At 41.3% G+C, this 19587-nt stretch overlaps 2 protein-coding genes across 2 annotated transcripts; both read left to right on the forward strand.

Annotated features, from left to right (window-relative positions):
- Positions 1–495: 495 nt before the first annotated feature.
- LOC111217972 (cysteine-rich protein 1-like) lies at positions 496–2516 on the forward strand. Its single transcript, XM_022740044.1, has 4 exons — positions 496–686; positions 1737–1831; positions 1960–2014; positions 2189–2516. The coding sequence occupies exons 1-4, from the start codon at positions 644–646 to the stop codon at positions 2197–2199; spliced, it is 204 nt and encodes a 67-aa protein (XP_022595765.1). The 5' UTR covers positions 496–643; the 3' UTR covers positions 2200–2516.
- Positions 2517–4812: 2296 nt separating this feature from the next.
- Positions 4813–17622, forward strand: pi4k2b (phosphatidylinositol 4-kinase type 2 beta). Its single transcript, XM_022740091.1, has 11 exons — positions 4813–5338; positions 9178–9329; positions 10447–10527; positions 10625–10744; positions 10958–11089; positions 11767–11920; positions 12298–12371; positions 13616–13718; positions 14506–14639; positions 14816–14875; positions 16223–17622. Exons 1-11 carry the CDS (start codon positions 4984–4986, stop codon positions 16394–16396), a joined length of 1539 nt encoding a protein of 512 aa, XP_022595812.1. The 5' UTR covers positions 4813–4983; the 3' UTR covers positions 16397–17622.
- The last annotated feature ends 1965 nt before the right edge of the window (positions 17623–19587 follow it).

The raw sequence follows: 19587 nt of genomic DNA on the forward strand, positions 1-19587 counted from the left end.
GGGAAATAGAGAGAGAGAGAGAGAGAGAGAGAGAGAGAGAGAGAGAGAGAGAGAGAGAGGAACGACAGACAGAAGGAAAGAAAGGCACAAGTGTCAGGTTTCCTTTTTCAATTCAGAGGCTCAACTCCTTGTTTTTAATCTAGAAAAGAGGGTGAAAAGAGCAGGAAAGGAGAGGAGATAGCTGGGAATTTGAGCTGCTGACAGCTGGGTTTTGTCCCTTCTCTCCTCACCCCTTTCTCTTTCTTTTTTCTCCCCTTCTTTCTTCCTCTTTTAACTGTGTCAAGGCTGGGTCCACAAAGCATTTGATGAAACCAAATATAAAGCAGACTGTAAAATGATGCTTATTTATATGACTTTACATCTAGAGGACTTGATTAGAGATGCTGCCTGTCTCCTTTTTTCCCACTGATGATAGTATTTACTGCTCAAATCACATTTTTCTCTCTTCCTGTGACGTCTCACTCACCACATCCTGATTTTGACTTCACAAGACATCGACATCTCTGCAGTTTAACGGTTTTCCTGTCAATTTTCAGCTCTCACACATATGCACACGTATGCTCTCGTAGGATATATTTTCTCACTACGCCAGCTTAAGTGCACACATACACACACACTGTATGATAAATAATTACATGCTATCATGGTAGGCTACTGTCCAATCTGTGGGAAGCCCGTCTACTTTGGTGAGTCTGACCTCTTTCATTTTTTTTACTCTAGATGTTTGTCTTCCTCTGTCTGCCTGGCATCTTCTCTCTGTACGGCCGTTGATTTCTCTCTCACTTGCCCTCACTCAGTGTCTATATTTGTCTTGTGTCACTTAAATAAAAAAAAAAAAGTACAAATAAGAAATGATCTTAATTAGGAAAAGAAAGGAACAGGTGAAGATACTATTAACGATTGTTAATGACATCTTGTTCAGTGGACTTTCTAACCCGCCAAGCACAAACTATGGCAGTATTGAGGAATACCAATGTGAGTGCAATGGTATTATGCAAATATAGCTAAGCCATTGCAACAGCATTAGCGATGTTACACCTGTTCTGTGATGATAATGATACATTTTCTGAATAGGCATGACATGTTATAATATCTTAATAAAGGCCAGTGTTATCCGCTTTGATATGTGCTAAAAAAAAAGGCTTAAACAGAGGACATTTTGTCCCAGGCTTTTTCTGCTTCTCTTGTGCACATGCACAGTTCCATGATGACAACAGGATGTGGGTCTAGCCAAACATGCATGCATGCTGTTCTTTGGGTTTCCTCCTTACCTTCAGTGTCTTTTAGTCAAATCCTCACCCACACTCAGAACTCAGTATTCGATTCACCTAAACCAACTATTTCAAGTCTATTTTGCTGTTCTTTTACTGCTATGTGCCAGCTAAGTTCAAATGCTCTGATGTGACCTGGCCTACTTACCTCTTTTCCTCCAACACCACAAACTGTGGCCTATTTGTGCTAAGGAGAGTAACAACCTGTATGTTCTGAACCAGACACACTCATACAGTCATGTTCGTTGTGGATCAGATGAAAAAATATCCAAAATATTATTTAATTGAACTGATTTTCAAATCCAAAAAAAAAACAGACATAATGTGATATAAAATACAGAGTGTATGTTTGCAAATGCAAGACTCCTTTGACCTTTTGGAAGTTCTATAAAAAATAAATAAAATAAAAATAAAAAATCCAGCCCTGCCTCTCATTAACACAGCCCTCATCTTTCCTTGGTCCAGGTGAGAAGAAGAGGTCCTTAGGGAGGGACTACCACCCTCTGTGTCTGAAGTGTCAGAAGTGCAACAGACAGCTCACAGCTGGACAACATGCTGAGGTAAATGAGGACAAAGAATGAAGAAATACATGAGAGAAATAGTAAAGACAAAAAGTGATTGAATGAATAAAGAGGAAAATCAAATACATGTATAATGCTTTAAATATGTCCCACTAATTGTATTTCAGTATGATGAGAAGCCATACTGCTCTCACTGCTACCTGAAGATGTTTGGTCCAAGAGGTACTGCCTTCACACTTTGAATACACATACACATACACATACACTGATACACACACACATACACACACATACACACACACACACACACACACATACACACACACACACACACACACACAGGCTCACATTTGCAATTTCTGAATCTCTTTTCTCCGTGTGAATCTCTCTTGACAGGTAACAGGTGACTGGTGCCACCATGGCAGAGTGCATCCCCTCCACAGGAACCAGACTGAGCTGAAATGGACAAATGCTGACTTAAAAAGACACGCAGGGCCTTGTTTATTATTAAAATGACAAACGTAATAAATAAATATGAATGACAGTTAGACTTATTAACTTTAGTTGACTGTCATTTACACTTCCAAAAAATTTAATATTTATAAATGTGTAATGACCATGTAATGCCACATGTATGTGATTGTTCACTTTTATAATGTAACTTAATTTTGCATGTAGAAAATTATAAGTCAGTACTGATGAATGCATTTTAAACATTCTAACATCAAACCCTGCTGGCTGTCTGAGTCTGTTTGTCGGAGTTTGTAGACTTTGCAATCAGGAGCCCACAAGCTTACACTTGATGTATTTGCTCACACACTAAAAAATACTCTAATCACCGACAACACATATGCACACAAAAAAATGAGTTGAGCTATAGGGTTTTCCCTCTCTCCCTCATCAAGCAGCCAGGGGGGGAGTGAAGGAAGGAAGCAGGAATGGATGAGGGTGGTTGCTGTTGGCAGAGTATACCAGATCTTATGCCAGCAGAATCTGCTGGAATGGGTGCCACGGTGAGGCAAAGACGGATCTCTCTCTCTCTCTCTCTCTGTCACACACACACACACACACACACACACACACGCATTCATGCAGTGAGTGTGTCTACAGTGTGCCTTGACTGCTGCAGGGGCTTGTCACCCAGTGGTGGGTGAAGTACATAGGTTTGACACACACACACACACACATACACACACACACACACACGCACACAAAGAGAATGAGGGAGATGTGCTGTGTGCTGATGTGCTTCTCTGTAAAGTGTCATGTGTCACATGAGTGACATTTCAGGTATTTGTCCTTGAAGAATGGAGGGATACAGACATAAAGGGGGAAGAAGGCTGAGTCACAAACAGTATGGAGGAGGCTGATGGACAAGGGAAGAGAGGACTGATTGGATTATTTTAACATGTAGCAAAGAGCTGGCAGAGGGATGCCTGTGTGTCTCTTTAGCATGTCTTTGAACCTGTCCATCTCCCTCTCGAGCCCCAAGATCCCTCCTTCATCCTCCCTCCTCCTCTATCCTGCACTCTTCCCCTCCCTCCCTCCTCCCTCCATGTCTCCTTCACCCCCTAACCCCCTACCTTGATAGATCACATGACTGCTGTGATACCAGCTGGCTGACTGCTCATTTGCATGTGTTTCAGCTACTCCCTTATTATAGAGCTGGGTGGTGGTGGAGGGGCTGAGTTATAGGTGGAGAGGGGCTGAGGGTTAAGGGAGAGCTGGTGCTGTGCAGACCACTGTGTGATTGAGGGGAACTGAGAGAATAGAAAGAAAAGAGAAAGACCACTCATTTATAGGGGAGATAGGAAGAGAGCAGGGGAAGTAAAATAAAGGAATGGAAAATTACTGCATTAAGCCTGGCAAAGTTAATGCAGAGGTACTTCAACCTGCATTAATCCACCTTGGGCCCAAGCTGAAAAATGGAGCTTAGTAAAATTTATCATTATCTTTCCACATGGTGGCTCCACCAGAAAAAGGCCCATTTGTGATCCTAACCTTAATGTCAGTGACAGGATGTAGGTAGGCAAGGAATTACTCCTATGCTGGACAAATATTAAGAATGATAAGAAATTAAAATTGGTCTATAAGGAACACCAATATTTTACATCAAAGAAAAAAAAACAGTAAATAAAGTATGTTTCTAAATAAAAGCTCTTTTACGTGGGATTCAACATATTTTTGCAGCAGTCTTCATTTATGTATCCCTGTCGACATCTAGTGGCCTTACAAATAACTGCTACATGTCACAGGGAGGCAAGCAATAGCATGAAAGAATGGACAGTGAAGGCATCAGTGTACTTGTTTGGGAGATGTCTTCAACATTTTAATGTGTGAGGATGAACTAAAAAACCAGTGTTGTTTTTGTGACATAGTGTCCCTTTTTAATTGTTAGTGTAACCCACATCGAGTCATTTAAAAAGTCTACCCACTTCCTCAAATTATTTTAGGGTTACGATTTTGGAAAAGTCTTATAGTCGTAAGAAAAGTCGTATAGTCTTAATAAGGCATTAAAAACGTAGCCTGTACGCGAGCATACACCGCGATTTTCTTACTTATTCCATGAAACTGAAATATACTAAAGGTCACAGCAGCTTGACTGTAGCCTACAGTTAGATGGGGTTAATATATTGGCGCTTTATATTACGTTTCATGAACCGTGTAAAAGTTCCTTTGACAAGAGATAACAGACATGCATAGAGAAAAACCAAGAAAGTTGTTTCACAGCAGGCCAGCGAGTCATGTCTCCAATAAATCTCCAATAAATTGCTATATTTGTTTATGTTGACGTTAAGTAGCATATTTATGGACTGTAAAGCTAATTCCATATTTGGTTTACAGCCAAAAGATGACACAAGATTTCTGTAATATCCTGTGTTAGAGAATTGTCTGCCGGATGTATCTGTTAAAGGCTAATTTGATTTCTGGATTCCCGACTTCCCCAGGAGCACATGAAGGCAACTTTACCCAACCGTTTTCTTTTTGTTGCGCATGCGTACTGGACTACATAGGAAGCAGAGCAGACAAGCTAGAAGGATTATGTGGACATGTCAGTGGGCGAAAGCAGCTGCTTTCGAATAATTCATTCGTGATTTATGTACTCAGGCTTCTTTACAATGGAAGGCTGACAACTTCAAGGGAACTCGGTGTAAATTAGTGTAATCGCATGTATTAAAAACTGAGCGACAATGATGTCAGAATGCGACCCGACAGGGACAGAGACCAGCGAGCCAGTGTCGCTTACTGGAGCAACAGCGGAGTCTGTGCTGGAGTCTAACTTTCACTCCGCGGACCCTCTAAATGTATTATTTGACAGGAAACAGATAGGTTTGGGGCTTGCGGCCAACCCTGGAGCCGCTGTTCGTATTTCGGACTCTTGTGAAAGCGTCTTGACCGAGCTGGAGACGGATGGCTCCGGGGAAGAGGCGCTGTTGTTACCGTGCTTAGCAGGAGGTTCGTCGTCTCCGCGGGGTGTACGAGAGAAGCGGAGCAGGCGGAACAGACATAGCTCATCGTCGGATAAAGACACCTTGGCCTCCCCAGGTAATTGTTTTGGATCAAGGCCGTCAAAATCTTATTATCTCAAGTACTGGCTGATCGATAGGCAGTTAAGTCAGGGAACCCATACCCAGTGAGGATATGTCCGGAGGAACATAATGTTTTGTCGCATATGGTTCAGTGAAGAATAACGCCGGCTGATTACTGGTTGGTGTAGAGGTAACAGTGACTGCAACATGGTCCAAATGTTGTGCTGTTATCTAAACCTTCTGTTGAATACTAACCATTTCACTGAGCCCCCCATTGACACCCCTTAAGGGGTCCCTTACCTAAATTGGGAACGGAAACTTTGACTTTAAGAGAAAAAGCAATAACTTGTTGCCCTGGTAAAGCTGAAAAGTCCCAGTTTTCTAAAAAAGACCGTGAAGGTTATGAGAACTATCCATACATTCATGTCACACTTTAGGTATTTGGCTTGTGTTTGCATTGAGATGGAGTCTGTGTCCTGTCTGTGTTTTCGAGTCAGCTGATGTAATAGCTGCATGTTATCACTCATGTGAATGATATGAGCTGGCACTTTCACCTGGTGACGTCAACACTACATGGTTAGCCACTAGTACAGTGAACTGTGTAACTGCTTTTTAAATGTCCTCACCTTAGACGCCCATTGGTCATACTTATGGTAATTGCATATTTTTTTAAGTTTCCTGTATTAGTGTCAATACCTGTGCAGCAGGTGTTGATGCTTCTAGGTACATGTCTCTCTCTGTATAGCCAAAGTCTCTACATTGCTACAGAAATGAGGCTAATATAATCAATGTTTTGCCGATGTATAGTTTGTGTTGCTTATCTGTTGTCACTCATACAACACTGGATTTGTGTTGGACTATAAAAGAAAAGGTTATTATAGGAGAAAACAAAGAAAAGGTAACCTAGTCACCATGGAAGCAGCACATACATTCTCACTTAACTGCTAATTGGATTTAGCACCTCTCCCCCTCATAACGCCCACCTTTTTTTCTCCCCTGCAACATCATTTTTGAGCATTTGTTTCCTTCTGTTTTCACCTCTATTGGTCTGTGTCTCTCTGTTGTTCAACTATGTTCTATCAGGGCCAAAAATCTAGGCCACAGGTAGCCACAGAGCCTGAAAACGCAGGTGTTAGTGTCCCATTTCCTGTGACCTTTTAGAATAATAGTGTTCAGATCTAGTATTACAACACAGTTTGCATTACAAATGAGCAGTCACACATCGTCCTGATAGCCAGTGTACTGCGTTGCCTTTTATTCTCCATTTCAGATTGTGGCAGTTAAATTTTACCAGGCATATCTCCCAGAACATGACTTGAACGTTACTTGAGGTTTTATAGGTCAGTGGTAAAATTTACATGGGTCCAACACACTAAGCTGCATTCAACTGTTCACCTGTTCTTGCAGCCTGTTTTCACCATTTCACCAGAGTCCATAGTTGCCGAAAGCAGCAAGCAGTGTGTGTTTTATCAGATGTAACGCTACACAACATACGTTTTAATCTTGATTGATACATTTTAAATACATGAAAGCACTGATGTTTTAAGGACATGAGCTTGTAATGACTTAAATTTAAACTTGGTAGTAACCCACATTTTCAGAACGCAGTGCTGTGACATCTCACACACTGTGTACTCTGCAGGTCAGCAGGTCTCTAGAGATGTGAGTGAGCTGCCCCCCCACCCCCTCCCAATGAGGGAGCTCTGCTGGGCCCATTAACTGACCAAGAGCTCTGCGAGACAGACATTAAATATGGATAAGGCCACTGCTCAAACAGACACACAAACGCTCTGTAGTCCAGTACAGTGCATGATGTTGATGAAGAGGGAATTTGGGAGAGAGAAAGTATGCATGTGTATTTGCTTTCACTCTGGCTTTCTGCAGGTTGAGAATAATGAAAAGGGAGGAACTGAGAGAGAGAGACATCTCTGCCTCCTGCAGTCACACTACACAGTGGAATTATCATAGACTTTCATCAACAGTACAATCCAGTGCAAGCGCACATCCTTCATCAGGCACGACAGCTGAATAAACACAACTGAATTTATTGTTGGAAATTAAATAATGAAGATAAAATATTGTGTCACATCTGCCCCACACACAGAGAAAAAATCGAGCTGTAAATCAAAGACAGCCTGCAGGACTTTATCACAGTCTATCTCCAGATTATTTCCATATAAAAGTCAAGATGGAGCTGGTTTTGAATCACAGTCAGCTTCAGTAGATACTACAAAGTTATTGTCGTCATCACACATCTTGTGGCAGGGTGGTGCATGAGCAATTACAATTAGTCTAGTCTGAATGCATGGTTTAAATCATTGTATAGTATGACTTTGGCTTGGCTAGGAACAAATGCAGCACAAAATACAAGTGCAGCCTGGCCTAAGACATCATTATGGTTGTGCCTGTTAGGTGCACCTCATGCCCGTCCCTGTGGCTTTTAGAAAGATGTCAGTGCTAATGTTTTGAGGTTTTTGAAAGGATGGAAAATAAAACAATATCAGAGACCCCCAGTGAAGTAAAATATTCAACATGAATTTGTCTCTGTAAGTTTTCCTCTAGGGAGTCAGGTCTACATGACTCACAAAACCCTGACAAGTATCTAGAACTTAAATCATCCTCAACCCCCATGTAATATTTCCATATCTCTGTCCCTCTATTCTCTCCTTCCTCCTTTTTAATTTGCTTCTCTCTCTGCCCTCTTCAAGTAAATTAGCTTCAAAGCCATCTTTGTTTCTCCTTATCTCGCTGTGACAAATGGCCAGATAACTGTCCTCCTGTCCCTTTGTCCATTCTTTCCTCCCCTCCGTCCCCTCCTCCCAGTGTCTGTCCCTTCATCTCTCCCTGCATCCCACTGTGACTTTAGTGTGACTGATACAGAGCATATGGAGTCATGTCATATGACCGGGCCTTCTTCACAGGAATAATTAGCACCCTATACTCATCAGAGAGCAGTCACATCTAGAGAAGTATATTAGATCTGCAAGGGAATAGAAAATGCTTTTTTCTGACAAGTGGCACAGTCACTCATTGAGTGTTGTTGCCTCACAGCAGGAAGATCTTTGGTTTAAATCCACTGACCAGCTGAGGCCTCTCTGTGTGGAGTTTGCATGTTCTCTCTGTGTCTTCATGCCACAGTCCAGAGACGTGCAGGTTTGGTGAAGTGGTGATTTGGAATTGCCTGTAAATGTGTGTGTTCCTGTGTTTCTGTGTGTGTTAGCCCTGTGATAGACGAGCCACCTTTTTAATCCCACCTCTCGCCCAGTACTTGCTGGGAACAGGTCCAGCCTCCCATGAAATGGATGGATGGATGGATGGATGGATGGATGGATGGATGGATGGATGGATGGATGGATGGATGGATCCAGTTGCCTCTCACACACAAACTATGTCTAAGAAAAGACTCAGTAGTAGATAGAAAGATATAGATAGGCTTAAATATACATTATTTGGATTCAATTGTTTTCATTTTCAGTTAATTTTGCACATGAATTTTCAAAAATACTTTTTACAAGCAATATCATCTTTTTACTTTTTAATAGGTTTTTTTCATTATGTCTTTAATGGCAGTGCGCTCAGTATTATGTGCTATGAAACAGGCAGCAGGGCGGCCATGTTTCCAGTAGTGAACTGATTTTGAGGGTCTTTCCTTATAACGCTTTAAGGATCACCAAAATTTTTTACCAACATACTTAAACTGCATGACATTAATTTAACACCATATTGTGGAACGGTGATGGTGCACTATTGTTGCTCTCTTCCTTGAGAAAAGCCATCGCTATTTCCTGAAGCACAGTCTTATTGCCCACAATGTAAATTTGAATTTTTAATATTATCCACTTATTCCCATTCTAGGTACCAACAGTGGGGACTTCAACCATTTCCCTGAAGATCCTGAGTTTGCAGATATTATCCAAAGGGCGGAGCAAGCCATCGAGAATGGCGTCTTTCCAGAGAGGATTTCACAGGGATCCAGTGGGAGCTATTTTGTCAAAGACCCAAAAGGGGTGAGCTGGGGATGGAGGAGCGGCAATGATAAATGATAGGGAGGGTGAAGGAAAGAGCACGGACTAAGAATAGTCGTTAAAATATTTCAAAAGGTTTTTTTCCACTGAGGTTACTGCATAACCACTCCTATTTATCTATCTACAGTGCATTCAGAAACGGTCAGACCCGTTCCCCTTTTCACATTTTGTTATGTTGCAGCCGACTTCTTCTACTAAAGAATTAGCGAGGCCACTGTGTTCTTGGGAAACCTTCAATGCAGCGGATACGGTTTTTCTAGCCGTCCCCAGATCCGTGTCTTTACACCGTCTGTGAGCTCATGGGTGGTTTTTGCTCTGGTCTGCATTGTCAGCTGTGAGACCTCATATTGACAGGTGTGTTTTTCCAAATCATGTCCAATCAGCTGAATTTACCCCAGGTGATCCAATCAATCAAGGTGTAGAAATACCTCAAAGATGATCAAGAGAAAAAGGAGGAACCTGAGCTTAATTTCAGGTACCAAAGCAAAATGTCTGAATATTTATGTCAATGTGATATTTCAGTTTTTCCTTTTAATAAATTAGCAAAACATTCTGAAATTGCTTTTGCTTTGTCATTATGGGGGTGTTGAGTGTAGATTGATGATTTTTTTGGCAGGATTTTCGCATAAGGCTGCAACATAACCAAAGTTGAGAGAAGTGACTGAATGCAGTGTAGAGTAGAGTGAAACAGCTGAAAGTAGTGAAGAGGAAATGAGGAGTTGAGAAATGCACAGGAAGAAGAATCTACAGCAGAGAGCCGCTGAATAATGCAACCAGTGATGCTCGCATTGATAACAGATAGCCAGCATGCACGATTAGCATCACATTAACAAGTTTAATGTACACCACAGGGAAGGGATATTGATCTCTAACTTGTTAGCAGCATCTCTGTCCCTTCACATCTGTTGATTATAACTTTACATTTCTTGCCTGTGGTTTTTTCCTTGTGTTCTTAGAGAAATGTAGAAGAATTTCTGTAGAGTAAACATATGTACATGACTGTGCTGTTTTTGTCCATGGTCAGTCATGTGCCAAATGCTTAACAAATTGCATTTTTTAAAAATATTTTTTCATTCATCATTGTCTTTTCCTGCTACAGAAAATCATTGGTGTTTTCAAACCAAAGTCAGAGGAACCGTACGGTCACCTGAACCCCAAATGGACCAAATATTTTCACAAGGTAAACAACTTGAATACAGAATCAGTGTTGAACCAGGTTTTTAAAACAGCTTTCTGAAGGTTTTGTGCTTGTTCTTTCTCTTTCCCTCTCTCATTAGCTGTGCTGTCCGTGTTGTTTTGGCCGAGGCTGCTTGTTGCCTAACCAGGGCTACCTCTCAGAGGCTGCTGCCTCATTGGTTGATACGAAGCTCGGCCTGGGAGTGGTGCCAAAAACCAAGGTGGGGCTCAGAGAGCATGCCTGTTATTGCATTTTAACGTTTTTAAAGTTACCGTGTACACTGAGATTCCATTTGTGCGCTTATGTAAATGAACGCCTGAATGAACCTGGCTGCAGATGTCATTGGATTCATTTTCTCTTTCACATATTTCTAGCTGTGGAAGAAATGACTCGGCTTATTCAACTAAACCAGCGTTAACTTCCTTTTCATCAGGTGGTGTATCTGGCCAGTGAGACATTCCATTACAGCGCCATCGACAGAGCAAAATCCAGGGGGAAGAAGTATGCACTGGAGAAAGTCCCCAAGGTGGGACGACGCTTCCACAGAGTGGGACTGCCACCCAAGGTAACAGAGACTGGTGCTTCCCTTTAGTAGTGTAGTATCAGCGTAGGCTGGAAACTCACCTCTGCATTTTGACATTACTAATAATTATAAAATGTACATCTTTTTTATTTAAGTAGTATCTTTCATGTCAAAATGTTGTGTTTTACATATACATGGTGTGCTGTCTCAACAGTATAAAGTGAAGGAGTTGTCTCAGTGTGTCAGTGTTGTCTCAACACTTGAGGGCAGAGGGATCGTGGCAGTCTGTTTTTGTGTTTCCTGAAAAGACAGGTTTATTCAAATAAGTAGGTCAGAGCAAGCATACATGTTATCTCTGCTTTCAGATCTTTCAAACAGTGACTGGATATCCTTATCTCATGTATAGAGTACTGTTCTCACCTCCAGTGCCAATTTTAGTATATAATCTAAACCCTGTATGACAGTGCATTGTAAAACTGCCTGTTTTCCGTCTGAGGCCGTCTTCAGGGTGATACCTTTGTGGATGTTCGATGTTGTTTGAAGGTAGCTATGAGAAAGTTGGCTTCATGTTTCAAATGTCATGCACCGCTGACATTTTGGAACATTTATGTCACAATTTCACATGTGACGACACCACACGACACCACAGTATTACCATATAAACAAACAGCCTAGATCACTGAACCCTATGTAAATGTGATTGTGTGTGTTTTTCCCAGGTGGGCTCGTTTCAGCTGTTTGTGGAGGGTTACCGTGAAGCGGACTACTGGCTGCGGCGCTTTGAGGCAGAGCCGCTGCCAGAGAACATCAGGAAGCAGCTGCAGTCACAGTTTGAGCGGCTGGTGGTGTTAGACTACGTTATCAGAAACACAGGTGAGGGTGTGTCTGTGTTGACAGTTGAACACAGTGTTTGCTGAACTTAAACACAACATTGCACTGCGTAACAGCCCATCAGTCAAACTGTTTCCATACAGTGTTGACAGTTTTTTTTTTACTTGTGTTGACTTAATTTATTGACAGTGTCACCGGCTTTCTTTGGCACATCATGTTGTCTTTGCATTTTGTTGATACTGTCAGGCTATTAGCAAGTTTGTTAATGTGTGTAAGTGTGTGTCACATTGTATTTGCGCTTGTCATTATGACCAATAATTGGGCGAAGATCGTGCTCTCTCTGCTCAGCTTCATATCTGCGTATGAAAACTTACCCTGCACTTTTTTTATTTCCATTTTATCTTTGTCTTCCTCCTCAGATCGAGGGAACGACAACTGGTTGATCAAGTATGAGAAGCCAGGAGAAGGAGGAGGAGAAGGAGATGGACAAAAGGTGAGGTTAAATCCAGACACGCTTGAAATGCTGCGGTGTTGAAACATTTTCGTCATAGGTCACAGCTCATAATATTTGAGCTCTGTAAGGTGAATGATTTTGGTGTTTCTCTTTGTATCCTATAGACCTGGGGTCTCCAACAGGTGGCTCACGAGCTACCAGAAGCTCACCCTCTGTTTTAGAGTAGCTCACCCAAAGGTTCTGAGAATATAGTCTGTACGAACCATAGGTGCATAGTATAAACTTAAAGCAACACAACTTCACTCAGTAAATCTACTCCAAATGCAACTAAATCAAATACACAGACACACTCCCCCTTCTTCATCACCAAACAATTGTTTGTCAGTTGTCAGGTTAATGTTACGCTGTCAAGTTTGTTTACATCAGATATGCCGCAGGCGACGTGCAGTGATAGCGACTCCTCTGTTAACAGAATAGATATAAACTAGACTTTCCAAGAAACAGGAAATATGTTGCCATGGATTGAGTGAGTTGATATGTTTAGTGTTTGTTCAGTGTACCAAATAAGCTATTTTAAGTTCCTGCTTGTTATGTGCCATTGGATGTACTGACAGCTATCACTGGATTACTGGCTAAGGAGCTCCTTCTTTTCTCTTGTTTCTCAGCAGATTTATTTGCAGTAGTGTTATCATGTCTGAGTGTTCAGGTTTGACTGAATCATGACTCAGATTTTTCACAAAAAAATTGACACTGATGCGACGTCTGATGTGAGTTTCAGATGTTTTTGGTACCAAATGTGAGTTTTGGATTATCTTATTTTGTTCATCTGATTTGTTCTGGATTTAAGCAGTTATACAAGACATGAGGAGCTCTCAGCCCCTTTTATTTTGTCAAAGTAGCTCTCAGAGTAAAAAAGGGTGGAGACCCCTGCTGTAGAGACACTCGCACACATAAGCAAACACACACCCCTGTGTACTTTATGCTCTGTCACTCATTCACACACAGTACACACAGGGGCCAGCATGAGCAGACAATAGGTTGAATATTGCGGGTCTAGAACAAACCAGTGCCCCACTGACCTTGCTGGATAAAACAACCAGGACACTATCTGACAATGACTATCAGTCATTACTTGCCACATATTGATAAATGAGCAAAGGTTGTCATCTATCTGTCATATCTATCAGCTCTTTGGACAATGGTCAGTAATTGGTCATTGGCCATTAATCATTCAGTCATTTAATGGCGATGTGTCCTCTGATCTTCTCCCCGCCTCGCTGCAGGACTCAGAGTGGCCAGAGAACTGTCCAGAATCCTGCATCAAGATCGCAGCAATTGACAACGGCTTGGCCTTCCCCTTTAAACACCCGGACGAATGGAGAGCCTGTATGTTGGTCTCTTTTCTCACTCACTTCTTTTTCATTTGTGCTCTGCCTTCATGCGTGAACAGCATGTATTGATTTTCATCCTGGATTGATTCATTTTTTTTGTCATTTAATCTATAAAATCTTCAAAAAGCTGGCAAATGAGATCACACGTTGCCAGAGAACAATATGATGATGATGAAACTGTTTCTTTAGATTGCAATGATAATATCATTAGTAGGAATATTTTGTAATTACATCAAACAAATGTTTTAGGATTCTTTTTTTTTTTTTTTTTTTTTAGATTTTAAACTATAACCATTCAGGCCATGAAAATGATTATCAATTAAAGGAATAGTTTGACATTTTGGGAAATACACTTGTGCCTCTGTCAGCCCTAAATATGATAGATTTTAGGTTTATCTTATCATAAAGACTCTCCATAACACCACAACATTTTGTGTTTTCGTGGATTATACAAACAAAATATAATGTGTCAATCAGTGAGCTGTAGAGGTGCCTGTAGACAGATTTTGTAACCTGCAGTTAAAGCCAGGGTGTTTGTTTCAGTTGTTATTATCTAATTAAATTGTACGCTGGCTCAAGCAACATATTTACCATACATACGCGAGTGGTATCAGGCTTCTCATCTGAACTCTCAACAAGAAAGCAAATAAGCGTATTGTTCCAAGATGAACTGTTCCTTTAGTTACTGACAGCTGTGTACTGCTGTAATGGCAGGCTGAGGTTGTTTAATGTCATACAGTGTATTGACAAACTGTGCTTTTAACGCTGCTTCCGTCCATCAGACCCATTCCACTGGGCGTGGCTCCCCCAGGCGAAGGTGGCCTTCTCCCAGGAGACCAGAGACCTGGTGCTATCCCGCCTCTCTGACATGAACTTTGTCCAGGACCTCTGTGAGGACCTCTACGAGATGTTCAAGGTACAGTCCACTTTCTCTCTTCTACAACTGTTTAGTACTGTTCATGGAGATTTAAATTGAAATTGATGAAGTAATCGTGGAAACAAGCAGCTGTCCAGCAGCAGAGTACAGTGTGCATGTTTGAATTAATGACACACAGGACGCCCGCAAACACGAGTTATTGTCTTTCTTTTCAGACGGATAAAGGCTTTGACAAAACCATGTTTGAGAGACAGATGTCTGTTATGAGGGGACAGGTGAGGGTTCTTTTTTTTAAGCTGATTATTTTTGACTGTGCTGTTCAGTTTGTCTCCGTCATCCTTTCTGTCCTCTTTTTTTTGTTCTTTCCTTTAATATCCTACCTTGCTCTCCTGTCGCTCTTGTGCCCCACTTTCAGTCTCTTCCATTGTTTTCTTTGGAACCTCATCACCACCCATCTTAACTTAATTTCCTCACCCTCCACCCCCCGTCTACTGTCCTGCCTCACCTTTCCTGTCTCTCTGTTGTGCTCCTCACCTCTGCCCCTGTTTTCCTTTTACCGCTCTGGTCTCTGCTATAATGTGTATGGATGTTCATTGAGCTCCCAGGGTGTTATAGCATAAGATTATACTGGGACCTGTCCACCCATTTGAGTTGTTTAGGCTGTGAGGTACTTTCTTGTATTGCTGTTTAAGCTGAAACAATTAGTTAGTGAATCAATTAGAAAATATTTAACCTGAGGTGCCAGATGGTTTGTTACTCAGAACCATCTGGGAAGGCTTCGTTGGAAACTGTTTGGAAAAGGACAGGTGCTTTCAATAGATACTTGGCAGGTGATTGGATGAACCATCTGTCTATCACTGTTTATCACAGGCTAACTTCAACCAATCAGATGCTCCATCCTTTATATTTTTTTTGTCACTACCGGCGGAGCCAGTTGGTAAAGCAAAGTGTTGCCAAACCAGTCGAGAGAAGAGCAAAAACATTTTTTCCATCTTCTGTCAATGAAGAAATACTCCCCAGCTCTGATGTAACTGATGCTATAGCAGCATCTACTCTGACCTCTGTAGGAGCCATCATTGCTGTTAATGCACGGCGCCTTACCGCTTTCATCACACGTAAGACACACAGCTGCCAGTGATTCCTTCCTCATGGGACCCTGATTGGTCCAAGTCACTGTTTTTTGGCCACAAGTGAATAGCTTATGGCTTGTTAGCAAATATTTTGAGAATTTGTTTTTCAAATAAAAAGGATAGGTGGTCATTTTCTGGTTTCATGTGATAGTAAATTAAATATCTTTAGGTTTTTTGGGGAATTTTTTGACTCTTTGGGACAAAACAAATAATCATTTAGCTAAGAAAATAACCACCAGATTATCTGATGTTCTTGCCACAGATGATGTCTTTATTCTATTTTGAAATTCTCCTGTTGAAAAAAAAATTACACACAGGTAAATATGTAACCAAAAACTGCTCCGGCAACAGACTAGATTGCATTTGAATGGTCCATGTTGTCTCAGATTTCATCAGGTGCTTAACCTCACCATTATCTTACCATTATGTTACCTGTCATACTTTACACTGCACAGTTTCTGTACTTTAAACATGACTCCTGTTCGTCTACAGGTTTTGAATCTGACGCAGGCGTTAAAAGACGGGAAGAGTCCCATCCAGCTAGTGCAGATGCCCCGGGTGGTGGTGGAGCGCAGCCGATCAGGCGGCCAGGGACGCGTGGTCACACTGGGTAACGCCTTCACACAAACCTTCCACTGCAAGCGCCCATTTTTCTCCTCTTGGTAATCAGAAAGGGATGAGGAGTAGGGCTGAGGAGAGAATCTGCAACAGCTGTTTTTGTCCTGAAGCCAGTTCTGAAACGAGGAAGGATGAAATGAGAGAGAGGATGAGACTGTCACACTGGAAACTGCTCATATTAGTCCTTGCACAGAAGGAAAGACATGATGATAGAAAGTGAGATGAAGAATGTTTAGTGAAGGACTTGGGCCTGGGCCCATTCCTCAGTTTTTTGAAGAGAACACAGAGAAACATTGGAAATGGAGAGATTGGCATACCAGTGTCTCTTAGAGACCTTGGGGATCTTTGTGGTTACCATGGTGACTAGATTGGATAATCGCCTTTTCCACAGAGGTAGGCTTTGTTTATTGTTAGAAAGGGAAAGAGGAAGACGCTTTTTACCCACCCAAAGTACCTACTGAAGTCTCTTGCAAGGTCTCTTAGTGGGGCTAACGGCCAAAGAACAAGCACTTACAAACTGCACGCTCACAGATCTGTGGTCCAGTAGTGTTTGGGAATCCGGTTTCCACAGATCTCTCCAGAAAGTGAATTTTTCTCCAGTACGACGTTGCTCCTGGTCTGGGATATTAAGTCCAAAAACATTTGCTTTTGCCTTGTAGGATTACTTATCGAAGTATAGATGTGCACTTGCACTGCGGGAAGTGTTTGACTAGTTCCACACATCTGGATCGAACCGCTCTTACACAGTGTTAGTTTTCAAATCCACATCTGCTGAACAAACCTAGTGTCTTCAACTCTGAGTACTGCCAAAATCTGTCTGTGGAAGGAACTTTGAAAAGCCTCAATAAGAGAATACCGTTGAAACTTGAAAATAAAGTTTGGAGGATGGGGAGGACTAGGAATAAACACATTGCTTGAATGTAATCAGTTTACTATTTCTACACAAGATTCTTGCTCCTAAACATTTCAGTTCGAGTGAATGCTGTCAAAAAATAGACTTTTCTCGTAACAATGAATGTATTTGTTGTTTGACATGTATTTAATCGCTGGCGAGCAGATTTCTCTCGAACCTCGTGGCATGGGGGATGAGGTCTCGTCCCGCCCCTTTATTATACATTATGTGAAGAGGAAAAACAAAAACCGAGGACAATATCTCACACTTGCTTGACGCCGTTGTGTTTTCTTATGTATGCATCTTGAAATTTTTATTCCAACTCAATGATTGTATGAGAAAAGTTGTATATTTAACAGATGAAAAATAAAATTTTGGAAATTTGAAACTTTGTTTGGATCAGTGTTACAGTTCAAAGAAAAATCACCACTGATGGTTTGAGGGATGAAGCACATGAAGAGGTACCACACTGCTGAGGGAAACAACAGGTATCACAACAGTGTACGATTACAGTTGTCAAACAGTATTGACAAAGGTGTTTTTCAGCAGAGCTAAGATGACTCGGGTGGTTTCCATGCACCTGTGACAGAGCCATTAGACTTAATGTTTAACGGATGACAGTAACAGTAATGCCTCAAGCCAAAGTCAGCTATTAATAACTGTTGGAGTCAAATGCAGATTATCCAGGCTGTGCCCGCTGTGTTATACAGGAATTTAAAAATGAAAATGTGTGTTTGAAAAAACAAACTAGGTACATTATGTATGGCGCTAATTTGTTTGACATTTGAATAGGCAGTAGATTAGCCATCAGACTGAGAAAAAGAGAAAACTCACTTCACGTGACGTGATTATGAGAAAGAGACGAGTACTGTCTGTCTTCCTGTTGGATCTTGAACTCAACCGTCCAATATTGATATATGGTTTATATTTTTGAATCATCAATTAATCTAAAAAGGAAATAGAATATAGAAGAAAATGCTGATTAATGGCAATCGCAATTTCCCTAAGCCTGATTTCAATACAGATATTCAGTCAAATCTGCAAAACAGATTAAGATTTGAAATCCCATAATTTGAGACACTGGAACCAGCGACTCAGTGGTTAATTGATAATCAAAAGTGCTGTCGATTTTTGACATTATTTCAGCACTAGTCACATCTTGAAGGCACAGAGGTGCTTCAGCTTAAGGTCACTGTATATCATAGAATCACCGTGATAAACAATGACCTTTTAAAACACAGTTTCATTTCCACACAGTTGTGCCTCTTCCACGTACTCAGCTCATCCTGCAGGTTCCACTGATGATGCAGAGCAGATGTTGGTATGTGGAAACCTGTTATTTACCGGCCCTCATATACATATCTCCACATGCACGTGCAAGTGAAACACATGCACAAACACACACCCACATACTTCCTCTACAGTGTGTTCCTTCACAACTGTGAGAGTGGAAGGTGAGGTGAGATACAGCTGAAAAGTGTCACCACACACACTTATCCGTTTATGTTAAGGCATCAACCACACACACATATACACATTCACTAAGAGGAAGCACACCTCTGGAGAGGAAATAAAATATAAAAAGACATGTTGCAATGTCAGCAGTGTGTGTGTGTGTCAGCACTGAGCAGAAGGCTGACACAGGCCTTACCTAACACCGCCCCCGTGTGGAGAACTGTGTCAGTCTGTGTCAACTGTACAACTGTACAACAACCTGACAGAGGTTAGTGTTTATTCTGATGCTGTTACATCAATAATTGTAAAAACTCAGATAAAACACGTCTGTAGTTTAAATTATAATTATTTTTGAAACATCCATAACTCAGTCTTGAATTATGTACATGATTATGACTCAAACATTAAAAATCACACAGTGGCAATGACAGCTTCATAGGTGCTGTGTGTTTTGAATTTTGTTTGTTGTTTAGATATAGCTTTTCATATATTTTCTTGAGATTAGATGCATTAATAGAGCTGTTTGTTTGATAATAGAATACTGAGTGTTTTACGTTTTACATTTTAAACCTGCAAATCAAGGCATTTTATTCACTGGAGTTTCCGTTGAATTCTTGGAAGTGTATGAATGAACCCGGCTGGGACGCACTTGCATGGCTGTAGATTAATACATGTATTATAACACTCCCATGCACACTTATTGTCCAATGCTTTTAACTTCAAAAGTCACAAAGCACTGAACAACGGGGGCGTCCCAGCCAGGTTTGTCACTTTGTAGTGTCCCCTGGAAACACTTGAGATGTCATCTGTGCTACTTGGTAGCATTTGTTTGTGTTGTGTGCATGTGTTGTCAAAGTGATGAAGCTGTTTTCTGAACTGGCTTGTGGTTTGT

This window comes from Seriola dumerili, unplaced genomic scaffold, assembly GCF_002260705.1.
Source record: "Seriola dumerili isolate Sdu_G_001 unplaced genomic scaffold, Sdu_1.0 BDQW01000050.1, whole genome shotgun sequence".
NCBI classification, from domain to species: domain Eukaryota; kingdom Metazoa; phylum Chordata; class Actinopteri; order Carangiformes; family Carangidae; genus Seriola; species Seriola dumerili.